The sequence below is a fragment of the Manis javanica genome, chromosome 7, assembly GCF_040802235.1.
Source record: "Manis javanica isolate MJ-LG chromosome 7, MJ_LKY, whole genome shotgun sequence".
Lineage (NCBI taxonomy): Eukaryota > Metazoa > Chordata > Mammalia > Pholidota > Manidae > Manis > Manis javanica.
In genome coordinates, this window is record NC_133162.1 from 52,341,368 (window position 1) to 52,358,896 (window position 17,529).

A 17,529-nucleotide genomic window follows, 5' to 3' on the forward strand; every position below is an offset into this window, starting at 1 on the left:
CACCATCATATTTAAATGATAGTCGTGCTGGATACAGTATCCTTGGTTCAAGGCCCTTCTGTTTCATTGCATTAAGTATATCATGCCAGTCTCTTCTGGCCTGTAGGGTTTCTGTTGAGAAGTCTGATGTTAGCCTGATTGGTTTTCCTTTATAGGTGACCTTTTTCTCTCTAGCTGCCTTTAAAACTCTTTCCTTGTCCTTGATCCTTGCCATTTTAATTATTATGTGTCTTGGTGTTGTCCTCCTTGGATCCTTTCTGTTGGGGGTTCTGTATAATTCCATGGTCTGTTCGATTATTTCCTCCCCCAGTTTGGGGAAGTTTTCAGCAATTATTTCTTCAAAGACACTTTCTATCCCTTTTCCTCTTTCTTCCTCTTCTGGTATCCCTATAATACGAATGTTTTTCCTTTTGTATTGGTCACATATTTCTCTTAGTGTTGTTTCATTCCTGGAGATCCTTTTATCTCTCTCTATGTCAGCTTCTATACGTTCCTGTTCTCTGGCTTCTATTCCTTCAATGGCCTCTTGCATCTTATCCATTCTGCTTATAAATCCTTCCAGGGATTGTTTCACTTCTGTGATCTCTTTCCTGACATCTGTGATCTCCTTCCGGACTTCATCCCACTGCTCTTGCATTTTTCTCTGCATCTCATCCCATTGCTCTTGCATTTTTTTCTGCATCTCTGTCAGCATGTTCATGATTTTTATTTTGAATTCTTTTTCAGGAGGACTAGTTAGGTCTGTCTCCTTCTCAGGTGTTGTCTCTGTGATCTTTGTCTGCCTGTAGTTTTGCCTTTTCATGGTGATAGAGATAGTTTGCAGAGCTGGTACAAGTGACCGCTGGAAGAGCTTCCCTTCTTGTTGGTTTGTAGCCTTTTCCTGGGAGAATAGCGACCTCTAGTGGCTTGTGCTGGGCAGCTGTGCGCAGACAGGGCTTCTGCTTCCTGCCCAGTTGCTTTGGGGTTTATCTCCGCTGTTGTTGTGGGCTTGGCCTGGCTGGGGCTGTTCCTCCAAAATGGTGGAGCCCCGTTGGAGGGGGAGCAGCCAGGAGACTATTTATCTCTGTAAGGGGCCTCTGTGCTCCCTGCTGCCCAGGGGGTTAGAGTGCCAAGAGATCCCCAGATTCCCTGCCTCTGGTCTAAGTGACCTGTCCTGCCCCTTTAAGACTTCCAAAAAGCACTCTCCAAACCAAAACAACAACAGCAACAAAAAGGAAAAAACAAGCGATTTTTTTTTTTTTTTTTTTTTTTCCTCAGGTGCCGGTCCCAGGCACCCGCTCACTGGTCCTGCTGCCCTGTCTCCCTAGCACCAGGGTCCCTGTCCTTTCAAGACTTCCAAAAAGCACCCACCCACCGGTCCCGCAGGGAAGGAACGCTCAATATTCTTTTTCCTCAGGCACTGGTCCCAGGCACCTGCTCACCAGTCCCGCCGCCCTGCCTCCCTAGCACCGGGGTCCCTGCCCCTTCAAGGCTTCCAAAAAGCACTCGCCAAAAAGAGAGAAAAAAAGGGGAAAAACGCGCGATTTCTTCCGTCCTCAGGTGCCGGTCTCAGGCACCCACCCACCGGTCCCACAGGGAAAAACGCGGGATATTCTTTGTCCTCAGGTGCCGGTCCCAGGCACCCGCTCACCAGTCCCGCCGCCCTGCCTCCCTAGCACCGGGGTCCCTGTCCCTTTTAGGCTTCCAAAAAGCACTCGCAGAAAACAGAAAAAAAAAGGGTAAAAACGCGCGATTTCCTCTGTCCTCAAGTGCCGGTCTCAGGCACCCGCCCACCGGTCCCGCAGGGAAAAACGTGGGATATTCTTTGTCCTCAGGCGCCGGTCCCAGGCACCCGCTCACCAGTCCCGCCACCCTGCCTCCCTAGCACTGGGGTCCCCGTCCCTTCAAGGCTTCCCAAAAGCGCTCGCCAAAAAGAGAAAAAAAAAACAAAAAGGGGAAAAACGCGCGACCTCCTCCGTCCTCAGGCACCGGTCTCAGGCACCCGCCCGCCGGTCCCGCAGGGAGAAACGCGGGGTGTTCTTTGTCCTCCAGTGCCGTTCCCAGGCACCTGCTCACCGGTCCCGCCACCCTACCTCCCCAGCAACGGGGGCCCGTCTCTCTAAGGCTTCCAAAAAGCGCTCGCCAAAAAAAAAAAAAAACTGCTACGGTTTCTCTCCACCCGCCGGGAGCCGGGGGGAGGGGCGCTCAGGGCCCGCCGGGCCGGGGCTTGTATCTTACCCCCTTCGCAAGGCGCTGGTTCCTTGCAGGTGTGGATGTGGTCTGGATGTTGTCCTGTGTCCTGTGGTCTCTATTTTAGGAAGATTTTTCTTTGTTATATTTTCATAGCTCTATGTGTTTTTGGGAGGAGATTTCCACTGCTCTACTCAAACCGCCATCCTGGCTCCGCCCATTAGTTTTATATTTTACACTTAGTTCTATGATGTATTTTGAGTAAATTTATATGGTGTGAAATACAGGTCAAGGTTAATATTTTTTGGCATATGAATGTCTAATAGGTCTAGCACCATCGGTTGAAGAGACTATCCTTTCTCTATTGAATTGCATTTTTACCTTTGTCAAAAATCAACCATATATGTATGTGTCTATTTCTGGACTCTCCATTTTGTTTTATTCATCTGTCTATTTACTATTTTGCCAATGTCATGATAAGTTGATTAATATAGCTTTATAGTGTAGTCCTGAGGTAAGATAGTATGTCTCTAAATTTTTTCTTTTCAAATTGTTTTGGCTGTTCTGGCTCATTTGCCTTACCTTACTGATTTTACAGTCAGCTCATCGATGTCAACATAAAAAAGTTTGCTAGCATTTTCATTGAGATTATTATTCATTTGTATATAAATTTTGGGAGAACTGAGTCTTCTAATAATACATGCACATGATATATTTCTCCACTTACTTATGTCTTCTTTACATTCATCAATTCTTTGTAGTTTTCAGGATAGAGATCTTACACATAGTTTATTACATTTATACACATTTTTATGTTTTTGGTGATATTGTAAATGATGCATTTTAAAATTTGCATTTCAAATTTTTACTTTTCAGTGTGTAGAGATATAATTGATGCTTGCATATTGATCTTGTATCCTGCAATCTTGCTAAACTCACTTACTAGTTCTAGGAGCTTTTTTGAGTATTGTGATTTTCTAAATAGACTATCATGTCATCTGCAAATAGAGGCAGGTTTATTTCTTCCTTTTCAATCTCTATGCCTTTCCTTTCTTATTGCACTTCCTAGGATTTTCATTATGTTGTTATTGAATAGGAGTGGTGACAGCTCATGTCTTTTTCTTGTTCTGAATCTTTGGGGGAAAACTTTTATTATTAAATATGATCTTAGAAGTAAGTTTTTAGTAGATGCACTTTATCAGGTTGTGTTAAGTGCCCTTCTATTCTCATGTACTAAGCATTTTACCATGGATAGGGGTTGGATTTTCTCAAGCACTGGTTTTTTGCGTTTGTTGAAGTCATCATATTTTTTTCTTTAGTCCGTTGATCCCGTTGAATTATACTGATTGATCTTTCAGTGTTGAATCAACTTGTGTTTCTGGGATAAACTTACTGGTTGTGGTGTATTATCATTTTTATAAGTTAGTGCGTTTGATTTGCCAATATTTTGTTGAGGATTTTTCATTTGTGAGGAATAATTACCTATGGTTTTCTTGTGATTTTTTTGTCTGATTTTGGTATCAGGGCATTGCTGGCCTCATAAAATGAGTTAGAAACAGTTCCTTCCTATTCTGTTTGTGTAGGTTTCTGCTCTTTTTTTCCTGTTTGGTTTTAGCTTTGGTAATTACTGTTGTCTTGTTGTCAAGGTTATTGTTTCTTTCCTCAGCTATGTCATTTAAGGCTTTTAAAAAAAAATTTCATTCATGCATTTCTCATTTTTAGTGTTTCAGTTCAACTCCTGTAGTTTCTAATATTTGCCATCTAATCATGCATATTGTTCACTGTTTGAGCCTTCATCATTATTAATACTTATTTTTAATTTCTTGGCCAACAGTTCCAACATGTGAGTTATTTCTAAGTCTGCTTGTGTTAATTGTTTTGTCTCCAAACAGTGATTTGTTTGTTCTTGAGATTTTTTTATATAATTTGGTGGGAAGAGTGTGGGCTACCAAATTACTTTATTTGAAGGAAACTGGTACAAATGAAGAACTTAAGTAGATGTACTTGTACAACTTACAAAAAAGGTGATGGTAACTCTAGCATTCATGTACTGCCTTGATAACCAGGGATGTCACCCTCACAGCTAGGCTTATAAATTTTGATTAGATGCCATCCATCATTTGCAGGATGGACAGATTGAAGTATATAGTATTTATGGCAAGAAATGGGCATGGCTCTTGTTCTGCTAAGCTAGTAGTATGGGGGTGGTAGAATCAGTCTTGCCTAGAGTTGATCAGGGTTATGTTTTGTTGCTGGTATAGTTACCGTCAGTGCATCATCAACTTTAAGTCCATCAATCACCTTGTGCTGGGGATGGGGGTTGATTCGCTGGAAAGTTTTAACTCAGTGTTTCTACTCTTCCTATATCTTTAAACCTTACTTGCACCTCTGTACTTCAGAGAGGCTCTCTATATACTCTTTAGTTCTTTCTCTATTAGTAAAGTCCTGTTACTACTGGGAGCTAATCCACCTTGTGGTGGGCATGGATCTTTCGCTAGTTTTAGTTTTGTGGTGGTAGGCATGGAACCTTATCTTTTGTCCCAGACGAGCATTAGTAGTATTAGTTAGGCTCTGTTTCCCTTTTTTCTCAGTAATCTGGCTTTTCCCCTAGTAGTAGTAGACCTCTGTTATTTGGGAGTATGATGATTTCCTATCCTTTCCTCAAGGATAGATAGTATCATCTAATTTTGAAGGAATTATAAAAATTTGCATTATGAAAGTATTAGAAGAAAATTAGAAGAATACTTACATGTTTTCTAAGCATGTCTTAATGTTGAAACATAAAGATATTGGCATATTTAACTATGAAAAAATAAAAAACTTGTGAATATCAAAACAAATTGCAAGTGGGGTAAGAAGCATTCATGTAAACTTATGCACAAAATCCAATCAACAATTGGTTTTAAGGTAATTTTATAGTTAGAATAGTTGAAAAAAGGATTTTTAGATATTATTAACAAAGAAGAATATAAAGGCATGCAAGGTAAAGGTTTCAAATATAAAGGTTATTGGTAATGAAGGGTATCTCAAAAATTCCTGCACTTGAAGTTAGTCCTAATTACTTTAGTATAATAATTTTGAGAGCAAATTTGGAGAGCAGGGGAAATAAGCAATTCTACAATGGTATTTAAAATTGTTGTTTAATTGAAAAATTCTTTGTTCTGTGTTATTAGTATGTATGTATTAATGATTGTGTATTGCCATGATATCTTTGAGATAGAACCTTTCTGGCTAAAAACATTTGTTTTCCTGAGCAAGGTTACTTTTGTCAATCCTTTAGTATTTTTCAGGTTTGACCCTACCATGTAATAGGAGAGTATACTTTGCTACTTGCTTAATTATTCAGAAGCCTTAGAAGCAGGCTTTTAGGAACTCTAAAGGTTAGGTCAGCCTCTACATTTTATATATGATTCCTAAGGAAGCAAGGTGATTTGCCCAAAGTATACATTAGTTAGTGGTAGAAGTAACATAGACTTCCACACATTATATGACTGTTAATTTATAGTTTGCTACATTTGGGATATACATTTTAGAATATCATTTTGTAAATGACTCTGTGGAATGGATATTGACCAGTTTTAAAAACTATATTGACTATTGTGTGAAAAGCAACATTGATTGCTTCTGAGTATTTCTTTTGGATATTTAATCTTAGGTAATACAGATATGTGGAGAATGTTTGGGGGATGTTGATTTGAATTCTAAGTTTGTACTTAAAGTCTTTCTTTGAGGTCTTGTTTTCAGATGTGTCAATTGTGATTTTTTTTTTTTTTTTTTTTTTTTGCCTACAGTGACATTAGCTAATTGTATTTTGGAGGCCTAGATTTTTAAAATTGGAATACAGTTCATACACAGTATTATATTGGTTTCAGATGTACAACATAGTGACTTGATAATTATATACATTACTAAATGCTCACCAAGGCAAATGTAGTTACCACCTGCTACTATTCCAAGAAATTATGATATTTTTCGTTATGTTCTCTAATCTGTACTTCTATTCCTATGACTATTTATTTTGTTTTAGTTTGTACCTCTTTGTCCCTTCACCTGTTTCACCCCTCCCCTGTGGTACCAGCAGTCTATTGTCTATTTATGGGTCTCTTTCTTTTTCTGTTGTTTTATTGTTTAGATTATCCATATGAGTGAAATCATATGGTATTTGTCTTTATCTGACTTATTTCACTTAGCATAATACCCTCTAGGTCCATCCACATTATCACAAATGGCAAGAGTTCCTTCTTTTTTAGGGCCAAATAATACTCCATTGTGTATGTGTACCACATCTTCATCCATTCATCTGTTGATTGGCATGTTGGTTGCTTCCATATCTTGGCTATTTTTAAATAATGCTGCAGTGAACATAGGGGTGCATATGTCTTTTCAAATTAGTAATTCTGTTTTCTTCAGGTAAATTCCCACAAATGGCTTTGCTGGGTCATATGGTATTTCTATTTTTAGTTTATTGAGGAACCTCTGTATTGTTTTCTACAGTGGCTGGACCAGTTTACCTTCTCACCAACAATGTAGGAGGCCTCATCCTCAACAACACTTGTTACTTCTTGTCTTTTGGATAGTAACCATTCTTGATTGGTATGAAGTGATACCTCACTGTGATTTTGATTTGCATTTCTCTGATGATTAGTGATGTTGAGCATGCTTTCATATGCTTGTTGGCCATCTGTATGTCTTCTTTGGAAAAATTTTTCCTCAGGCCCTCTGCCCATTTTTTTTTATTTTAATTTTTTTTTACTTTGATATCATTAATATACAATTACACGAGCAACATTGTGTCCCCCGAGTCAACTGTGATTTTTTAAAAGAAAAATCTAGGAGCCTTCAAATACTGAGCTTCTGTGAACACAGGCCTTGGAATTGGAGCACTATTTTATGTACTCTCTTTAATTGAATAAATAAATAATCTGTGATAGTGAAGCACATATGGAGCCAGAAGACAATGCTCTCCTTTATGTGGAGTAATTTATTTTTATTACATATTTATGTTTTGTAGTATGTTACAAGTCTTATTATAGGTGTAATCATGTGGCTTTCTCCAGAATGTGCCAAAGAAAAGATTAATTAGAGTCCCCATATTTCACTGCTAGGTCTTGTTTTGTTTCTCTGAAGCCAGAGCCATTAATTGGAGAAATGTGCCTCAGAGCTGTGTGTTCTTGATCATAAAGTTCCTTCCTTACAAAGAATCTAGCTTCATCTGTGGGGAAGAACATCAATGGAGTATAATTAGCATGCTGAGATTTTAAGTCAGTATTACTTTTTAGTTTAGATTTTATTTTGACTTTCCCTCACTTTTTAGCTTTAAATACAAGAATAGTAGAAGTTTGTTTCCTTCATTTAAACTTCATGGATATGAACCATCATTCCTTAGGATTTTTAGCTCTATTGCTGATAACATGTGGCAATAGTGAAAGCTTGTGAGACTGTTAGGAACATAACCTTTCAGGAACCTAACCTATTCATAAGTAAAGGAGCTAATATAACATCTGAAGATGCAATGTGCAAACTGCAACTGCCATCTAGCATATTTTAGTGGTAATTAATAGTTAAAGCATTAAGGAAAGGGATGATGAACAAAGTGCTGAGGGAACCCTGGGAAGACCCTTGCTGGATGCTCAATGGCAACTTTCCATTTCTTTATTCCTTATAGCTCCTCATGCAACAGATTAGGAAATTTCCAATGCTATGTGCATTCGTTCCAAATTAAAAATTATTTTTATTAGAAATCACATGTAAAGGCTTACTTTTAATAGAAAATTTTGAAAAAAAAGTGGTATGTTTCTCTGCAACCAGAATTTAAATTGAAATAAGATAACAAATGTGAAGAGCTTATAATTAGAAGGCCCAGTATAGATTACTTCTTTTCTCCTTCCTTCCTATCTTCCTTTCTTTTCTTTTTTTTTCTCTCTCAGGCTCATTCCACATGGCTTCAAGAAGACAGAAAGTTGTTGACGTGTTGGCTTCATCAAAGATATCATTTGAGATTGTTCTCCTTAGAATACTAAGAATAGACTGGTGTTTTGGACATATACTAATAGGATCATTTTTGAGTTTACATTAAATTGGTAGTTTGGTAACAAAATGAATGTTTTCCTTGTGAATTGTAACTCTTTCTCTGTATCTGTTCCTTAGAAATTTTCCCCAAGAACAACCTTGCTTTTCTTGTGAAGCTCAAGTTTTGAAGGCTTTATTGTGTACCTCCATGATAAATTGAGATAATGTAGCTAAGACATTATTTTAAAGGCAATAAATAACCCTCTAAGAAGAGCATGAACTCTTATTAATGACCCTTAACTTAGAAATTCTAAGTTCCTCTTTATTAGGTTGAATTTAGAAAAAGGTACATTTTGTTATATTCATCCATTAATTCATCCATTAATATTTACTGAGTACCTGCTCTGCACAAGGCTTATAAGATTCTGGGAGTATAGTTATGAAAAAGACACAATGCCCTTGCACTTATGGAGCTTATATTCCATCAGCAGAGACAAACATAAAACAATCGATCACACAATAATGGTATAAATACTCTTGTGATAAATACTAATACAAATAGGAAATGTTTTGAAAATCCAAATTGGAGATTTGACACTGAGGATCAGAGATGGCTTCCTTGAGAAGTAACATTTGAATTACTTTATCATTATCATGAATGTGATTGAGAAATTCAGTTTAAATAAGTGGTTAAAGAAATACCTAAATAAAAGTTATGTAAGATATAATAGTAAACATGGTAACATAAATTTATTTCCATTCTGTTCTTGGTCTTCTACTTGAATAATTCAGTTGAGACTCTTGACTTTTTCATATTAATACTGGCTTCCACAGTTCCTAGATGTACTCGTATATATAGATGATATGGATCACCCAATCATAACCCAATCTAATTATAAATTAATAAAATCCTCCAGGTTATAATAGATTTGAAAATTGTTAAAATGTCTTAAATTTATCTTCTATGGCATTCAGTTGATTCCTCCTTAAATAAACAAGTCAAGGCATTTCTGTTATCTGTATTTTCAAGGATAGAGGCTCTATCTCCCAAGAACCTTACAGGATGTAAGACACATGGTAAGTGCAGATAAACAAATCAATTATGAATGATGTGTGAAAGCAACTTGGTGACTGACCTTCATGTTTCTTTTCGGTGACTCTTTACCATAATGCAGTGACCTTTGAAATCATATAACCTGGTTTTGAATCCCAACTCCTTAATGTGCATTCTTAGGAAAGTATCTAAACTTTTCTAAACTTCATTTTTTCATCTGTAAAATAAAGTGAGATACTTATGTAAAGTACTTAGCATAGTGTCTGACACACAGTAAATGTTCCATAAATGGTAGCTAATATTGTAAGATACATTTCTAAACTTAAAAAAAAATTGTCAAAAAGTGGAAAAATTTTAATTAATAGACAGTTTGCCTTTTGAAAGTAAACTTCATGAACTACTAATGGTTGATAACTAAGTCGATAATTATGGCCCTTAGCATTGGAATCCTTTATAATGCAAGTCAGGTTTTTAAAAATAAACCAAATAGTTTTCACTCATAAATCTGTGTGGATTTTTAAAAAATGAAATAATAATACCCAAATGCATCTTTTATGGATATTAAGGTTTTCTTGCATTGATATATGTATGTGTGTGTGTGTTTGTATGGGTATATTTAATGTACATATTGTATGTGGGGGATGGAAAAAGTAGTCTGTATTTCTGATCTTCCAGCTTCTGTAAGTAAATTTAGTCACTTAAATACTTCTGTATTAATCTGTTTGCCTATATAATTAAAAATACTATAACTCTTCTTTGTATTGACTAATGCTGGCATTTTCTGAAATCTTTATGGAAGTAAAGGATGTAAGGGAACCACTTGATTGCACAAATACTCTGAGGTTTCAAATCTGGCTTGAAAATTTAATTTCATGTTCTTTATAGTTAAGATTTGGTGGCAAAAATAAATGTTCTCAAGCAAAGATTTGTAGGCAAATTCCTCTAAATGGACCCCTCTAAATGTTCTCAAACAAAAATAAAAAAACCGCAAACAAAAATCCCTTAACTCCTTTTCAGTTTACATTTTTAAAAATGAACTTGAAGTTTTTCCAAAAGCAAATTACCCACAAAGTAGTTTTTTGTTTTTGTTTTCCTTATAAACCTTACGCACTAGCTGTAATCAAGGGATTCAGAGACTGCTGTTTGGAATACTGTCCTAAGAATATAAGACATTTGATTGGAAATGTTATAAGTATATATGACTTTTGAAAAACTTTATTTCTTCACTTGAAATATTTTTATTGATTTGGTGCATTTACATGCTTTTCGGGGCACTTAAGAGGACAGTATTTAATATGTTTGAGGGTCCATAGGGGTCCATTTAGAGGAATTTGCCTACAAATTTGAAATCAGCTGGCAACTTTTATATAAAGTAACCTGAACATTCTATACTCTTAAAATAGAGTTTAGTGAATGGGATTCATGTAATAGGAATGTTATGTGTATCTTTTTCAAAAGACTTTATATTTTCTGACTTGCTCTAGAATATCATAAAGATTAGGAAGCAATTTCCATTGTAACAATTATGTCATGCCCAAAATCACAAAGTGCATCATTGATAATTTGGTATCTGAACATGAATCTTACTCTGTCCTTTCTCTTAACATGTTAGGTTATTTTCACCAGGTTATTTTACTGGCTCCTTACTCTAAGTTGAGATTTTAGAAATCTTAATTAAATCTGTACTTCTCAACATTATTTACTAAGTATTATGTAGTATGTACTAAAAGAGTGAACATGGAAATAAAATTACACAAGTAAAATTAAATTTTTCTCTTAGTTTACCATTATGCATTTCTGATATGGTTTTCCTTTACAATAATTCTATATTTAATTTTTACATTAGCAGAATTAGACTTTGATGACTAAAGTCTGTCTTCCTTGTAATTTTAGTTTATAACCTGTTTAGTAGTGGCCAACACTGGAAACAGCTCAGCTTGGGTGTTCTGAGAAAGCCAATAAAAGCCTTACGTTTATTTTAAACATTCATATTACTAGTGTGAACTCCTTTAAAGGGTAGATTTCTTTTTTTGGAATAGAGGTTTAGGAAAATCTCTACGAAACTGACATTTAGAATGAGTTTTTATTAAGCTAGAAGAACTTTTGGAGTTGATTGTAGTCAGCGGCTCTGAAAAAAAACCACGACAGGGATTAAAAACACTATCAAGTATGTCTGAAATCGAACTGCTTACTAACTTTATAAGAAGGCTTGATCTAGAAGAGTTCAATGGTTGAATCTAAGAATAACTGTTCCAAGTTTGAGAGATGGGTACGTGTATGGGTAACAAAGTCCTGTTGTGATTGGACGGCAAGTAAACGTACTTTATTTTCCTGAACTGTGATTGGCTAAAATCCTTTTCTTTCCACGGTTTTTTTTTCTATTAACTGAATTCAGAGCCTCCCTCTGCTGTTATCTGAGCAGTGAGGTTGAGGTATGTATGTACTAGCACTGAAAGTACTCAGATTGGCGAGAGACCGTCATGAATTTTAAGGACTTGACAAAAGCCCTCAATCGCGCATTTGGCGGTTTTACAACAAAGCAGTAGCGAGATACAAATCTCTGCATAGCTCAAACACGTAATAGGTATCGCAGCAAACAGGAGGAATTGAAAGGATGACAGTGTTTTCTTCACTTTCACTTAAAGTCGTGGACTGTTATTCTGGAATGACTGACTTCTGTGGGCTTAGTTTTCAATTGAAAGTGTTGCTGTGCTTTGCTCCTGGGACTACAGGACTGGTAATCCAGGCAAATTGGGGCCAACTCGGAAGGCGGGCGCTGTACATACATGTATTCTGAAAAACCTCGCTCTGGAGATGCGGCGTTAACCTGGAGTGTTTTTTGTGTGTGAGTGGAACAAGCACACTTCACTTTTGCCTCATCCCTTTTTCTAAGTGACGAGGAGAGAGGAGGACCTTAATAGTGTTCCTGAAGGAGACCCTTCCGTTTTCCCACTTCTGCTTTACCTCTCCGGCTGGCTGGCCCCGCAGCCTCTGCGGCGCGGGGCACTACTTCGCCTCTGCGGTGGTTCCTCCGACCCTCTGCTGTGGCTCCCTCTCCTGCTCGCGCTGGCGGAAGGAGACGCGCGGTGCCGTTCGCAGCCGTTGTAGTGGATGGGTGGCGGAGTGGTACTGTGCGCGGAACGGCAGCGGCGTTGGCGGCCGCGTCTGCCTCAGGGCCTCCGACGGCGGTGTGAGGGTTACTGTCATTTTCGTGTGTGTGGAGCTGCAGCCAGAGGCTGCTAGTCGGGAAGTCCAGGAGAGTGTTGAACACTGTGAGGAACCAGGTCGCTGTGCCCTTCTGGGTGGAGCGTCCGGTGCGCTCCCGAGTCCGCCCTCGCTCGCTTACCGGACGACCGTGGACCCTGGTCCGCTCTCCTCAGCATGGGCGGCCGGTAGGAGCGGGGTTTTTGCTGGTTTCCTCGCAGTGGAGGAGGCAGCGGCCGCTTTGGCAGCGACGGCTATGGCGGTGGAGAGACGGCCAGAGCTGGTGGGAAAGCGGTTCCTGTGCGTGGAGGTCGGCGAAGAGGCGCGGCCGGAGCGCGGCGAGAGCGGACGCTGCCGGCGGGGCTGGCGAGCGGGAGTCATCCGAGCTGTGTCACACAGGGACAGCCGCGACCCGGACCTAGCGGTAAGAGCGCGCCCGCCCATCGGTCTTCTGGCCCACGCGTGCATCCCCGCTCTCTTGTAGCCGCATCTCGTGGGGTTCCTCAGCTCGGCCAACTGGCGGTCACGCCCCTCTTCCAACCTCCCAACCTCCCAACGGGTTTGCCACAGCCTCTGCAGAGGTCGCTGCCTCCCCTACAGTAGCTTCTCCAACGCGAGGGGTGACGGAGAGAAACCCCCTGCGCCCACCCAGGCCCGAGTCCGGCCCCCCGCCGCCGTCCGGGATGGGGCCGGCCTGCGGTTTCAAACCCCACGGGGCCGCGGCGGCTGCTGAGACCTCACCAGAAGGTGGGGCTGGTGCGGGCAGGGGCGTAGGGGGTGGACCCCTCGTGGGGATAGGGGCCGGCTTCATCATCTTCTATTTCCTTGCAAATGTCTTAATATTGCAGGGGTTAGAGACTGAAAACTTACTCCCTAAGGTTGCTGAAAGGGAGGGAGAAAAGGAAAGACATCTCTGTTTTTCTAGTCTTGGAATTAGCATATGCTCTCAAGGCAAAGGCCGTGGCGGTGCCCTGGTGCAGCCTCTTTCTACGGTAGATGCTTGTATTTTTAACCGGAAACTATGAGAATGAAAAATTTTAATTTGCGGGGGGGGGGGGGGGAGCGGGGAAGGGGAGCAGTGAAATTAACCCCCTTCCTTCCTTTCGTTTTTTTCCGTAGTGTTTTGGTTTTTTTTGTCGGAAGTGAATAGTGCTTTAAAAGCATGAGGCCGGGTTTTATGTGATTTTAAATGAAGTAAGAAATAGTGTAAATAAAAAAATGTTAAATGCGCTGCAGAACCTTAAACTGTTTTTTTGTTTGTTTTTTTGCTTTCTTTTACTTACATATGAAACTGCCACTGTTTTTCAGTAGAGAAGGAATGCGCACTATTTCAAGGCGGTATATTCTCTGTTAGTGTCCTAAGCACGTTTCCTCTGGGGGACACAGGTTGGAGATAAGAGCAGAGTAGAGGCAAGACATTGACTAGGCTTCGACAAGGTTGATTTACGAATACATAATCCATGAAATTTATTGGTTAGTGTCCCGGCATATATAATTTTTCACTGAAAATTTCAAACTTGGAAATATTTTTTCCTTTTTTATGTATGCGAGTTTACAAGTCCAGATTCACTTTGATATCTATCTCTACATACCTATATTAGTATATTTTTTAGAGTTTCTTACTGTTTTGTCCATAACTATAGTCAATGATAGGGTTTTTGCGTCATGTATTAATGTTCACTTGATACTGCGAAATAGATTTGTTTTGCTCGTAGGTATTTTGAAGATTTTGGTTATTCTTTGAAAAGACGAAAAAGAATCTTAAAACACTTCCCATCTTAATGGTTCTACAAATTGTGGCAATTCAGTAACTTGTTTATATAAAAGGCAGCGATGATTTATTTCTTCTGCTTTTACTGTTACACGAAATTGTCTTCGCTTTTATGAGTTAGGGCTTAGCATTTAAAAAACATTTCAAAACGAACAGGGAACGATATTTTGTGTTTTCCACAGCATTTTGTTTTAATAGGTACATGAAAATTAGGAAATACAGTTTTTAAATTATGAAATCATTGGTTTGGTGACAGTCAAGTTATCAACGTTAAATATAACCAGAACAATTACTTTCATACATGGAAATTTATATGATATAAAAGAAAGGGGTTTACATATGTCCATGAAAGACAAGGTATAAAGTTAAATATTTAAAAATGAAAAATATATGTGGAGGTGGGGAATGGTTGGAAAGGGGAAGTTTTCTCAGGTGATGGAAATGTTTCCTGTCTTGATTGTTGGCTACAGGGGAGTACACATATGTCAAAACTCATCCAATTGCACACTTAATATCTGTGCACTTCATTATATACTGATTTTACACCCCCACAAAAAAGGAAATGTGTTTTGAACCATAACTGTGAACATCAACAGTTTTCCTTTTTTAAACAGTCTTTATTTGAAAAATTTGTTATTACAGTATAATATGAGTTTTTTTTAGCCTGGAAATGACAGTTATTTCCAAACTTTCTTTTTTAATATTTCTAATTTTTTTACATTGATATTTCCTAAATTAAACTTGGAACAGTTTAGCATCACCATGCTTCCCCTTTTAGAATTTTTTACTGCCAAATAAATTTTAAATAGCTTAATCAATTCTAAAAATGCTGCTAAAGAGGCTTTTTAAAAAATTTATAAATGTCTGTAATTTAAAACCTGCAAATTCATTAGAAATCTTTATTTTATTTTTTTATTGTACATGATTTGGAAGGGTAACTCAAAACTTAAAAATGGAATATTTGTCTGAAATGTTGATCAGTTATTTTTGGTCTTATAGATGAGGAATGGCGAAGTGCATTAATTAACTGCTGTTAACTAAGTAACACAACGTTGGTGGTTTAAACAATACAAACTTATTTTACAGTTCTGTAGATGACAAGTATAACTTGAGTCTCAGTGGGCTAAAGTCAAGGTGTAGCAGAACTATTACTTTCTGGCGGCTCTCCGGGAGTTCCATTTTTTTCCCTAGCTTTTAGAAGCAGCCCACATTCCTTGGCTCATGGCCCTCTTCCTCCTCCTCAAAAGCCAGAAGCATTGTATCTCTCTAACCATTCTTTTGTAGTCACATCTCCCTCTGAATCTCCTGCTACCTTTTATACTTTTAAATACCCTTGTGATCATATTTTGCCCACTCAAACATCCCAGGATAATAACTTTATGTGCTAATTAAATTAACAACCTTAATTCCATCTGAAATTTAATTCTCCTTTGCTGTGTAATGTAACATAGGTACAAGTTTCGTGGATTCGGGCATGAGCGTATGTGGGGTGGCATTATTCTGTCCACCACACCATGGTAGCAATTAATTCTTCTATAATATGAATGTATATTATTTGATAAAAATAAATTAAGTCTAAAATTAATTATTTTTTAATGCCATGAGTTTTAGTGATAATATCACTATATATGATCTCTTAAGTAAATGGGCTTCATTGGTGGAATTTTTACTAGACTTTGCTTAGGTAATTTCACATATTTTATTGGTGACTTTTAAAGAATGACTTAAATCTTCTGGGTTACATGTATTGGAATTACATTAACCAAAAAAAAACACTTTAACTGAACCTTTTTTATTCATGGGGACAAAGTGGTCAATGCTGACATACATGAAATACATTGTGAGCCCATAGCATGTTGAGTTTATGTTTTGCCCTGTTACTTAGGAAGGTTTTTGCCTTGGTAAACATGTTGAATGATTACTGCCCTACTTTTTAAGGAACTTTTCCAGGAGATTAGTATGGAAGGAAAGCTGGCAGTTGAAAAATACTCCTGCATATAATTTATCCTTGAATAATATTGGTTGTTAAAGAACATGGATTTTTTTTCTTAGTTTTACTTCCTTCCACACCTATAAACCATTGATTTACTTATTTATACATCCATCCAGTAATCTATGAACACACCTTCCCTTGATGATTAGGGAGACTGCATCATTGTGAAAGCTAAATGAGTATTTTTTAAAACACATAAGTTTTTTCAATACATAAAAGCAGCAGAAAGTATTGTTTCATAGACCAAACACATAAATTTGCTTGTATTTGGGGGATTTTATGATTGTCACTTACTAGGGATTAGCTAGTCTTGGAATGCAGATTTTTTTCTGTTCTAAACTGTGTGCCTATAGACAACTTATTTTGCAAATCTTACGTATCTTAAATATAAGTAAAATATTAATGTTAGGAAATTTAAAATGATTTATGATTTATTTGTTTACAAGGAAGCTCTTTTCCATTTTTAGTTCTGTATGTTTCTGGTCAACTGTCTCTTACACTGAAGTTTCATACTGAGTTGGTAATATTTGATTCGCTTATAATTTTTGTTAGGATAATTCTTTAGGTAAGTGCAGTTTATATCATTGTCTTGCACTATCAGTAATGCTAATTTCTGGTCTCCTCATAAAATAGTTAATGAATGAATGATATTTATTTCATTGCTCAGTATGACCTGCGTTAAGTTAGCCATAGAGAAAATTGGTTTAGCTGGTAGGTAGGTAGACTTCATGTCTGATTTGAGAACATAGACTTGTTTTTACCGTCTCTTGAATTGTTGTTATTGGTCATACAGAGTTAGGTAACAAACAATGAGTATGTAAATTGTAGCTCTGGTGGCACATAACTTGTGCAGTTGTAACCACTAGCTGGTTTTAAAATGGTAAGCAACCAGTAAATAGTGTGAATCGTATGCTTCTGTGTGAAATAAAATAAAGAAGGTATTTTTTTCCCCCTTTTTGACTTGTCATATATACATTCTGGCACATATTTGAGTTCCATTAATTTGAGGTGTAGAATTTTTTTTAAGGGTAATTGGACTAAAGACATTTTACCATGAAAACTCTGTTCCTACCTTCATATAAGGATGTCATCACATTTGAAAGTAAAAATGTCTAGATATTTCAAAATAATTGAAAGATTGTAGGTTATTTCCCTACTTCTATAGATTTGATTACTTTTGAACATTTTTCAATTTATGTACAAAGAATGTCTTCAACTCTCAAACTCATACTCATTTTCCCTTTACATACTTATTTAGTACAGTACTTAAAATGTACTTAGGTATTTATTAAATGTTCATTAAATAGTAAATAAATGAGTGAATATCAA

General features: G+C 37.5%; 1 protein-coding gene across 5 annotated transcripts in view; it reads left to right on the forward strand.

The window, feature by feature from the left end:
• JMJD1C (jumonji domain containing 1C) overlaps positions 1 to 17,529 on the forward strand; it is a 380,729-nt gene that overhangs the window by 67,147 nt on the left and 296,053 nt on the right. The window contains exon 1 of one of the 5 annotated variants that reach the window (XM_037003017.2): positions 11,003 to 12,860. The exons of 3 other annotated variants lie outside the window; for them this stretch is intronic. In XM_037003017.2, the coding sequence (XP_036858912.1) occupies positions 12,693 to 12,860 (168 nt within the window). In that variant the 5' untranslated portion in view covers positions 11,003 to 12,692. Of the gene's footprint in view, positions 1 to 11,002; positions 12,861 to 17,529 lie in introns of those variants that run through there. One more of the 5 variants, XM_037003018.2, reaches the window with a different exon arrangement.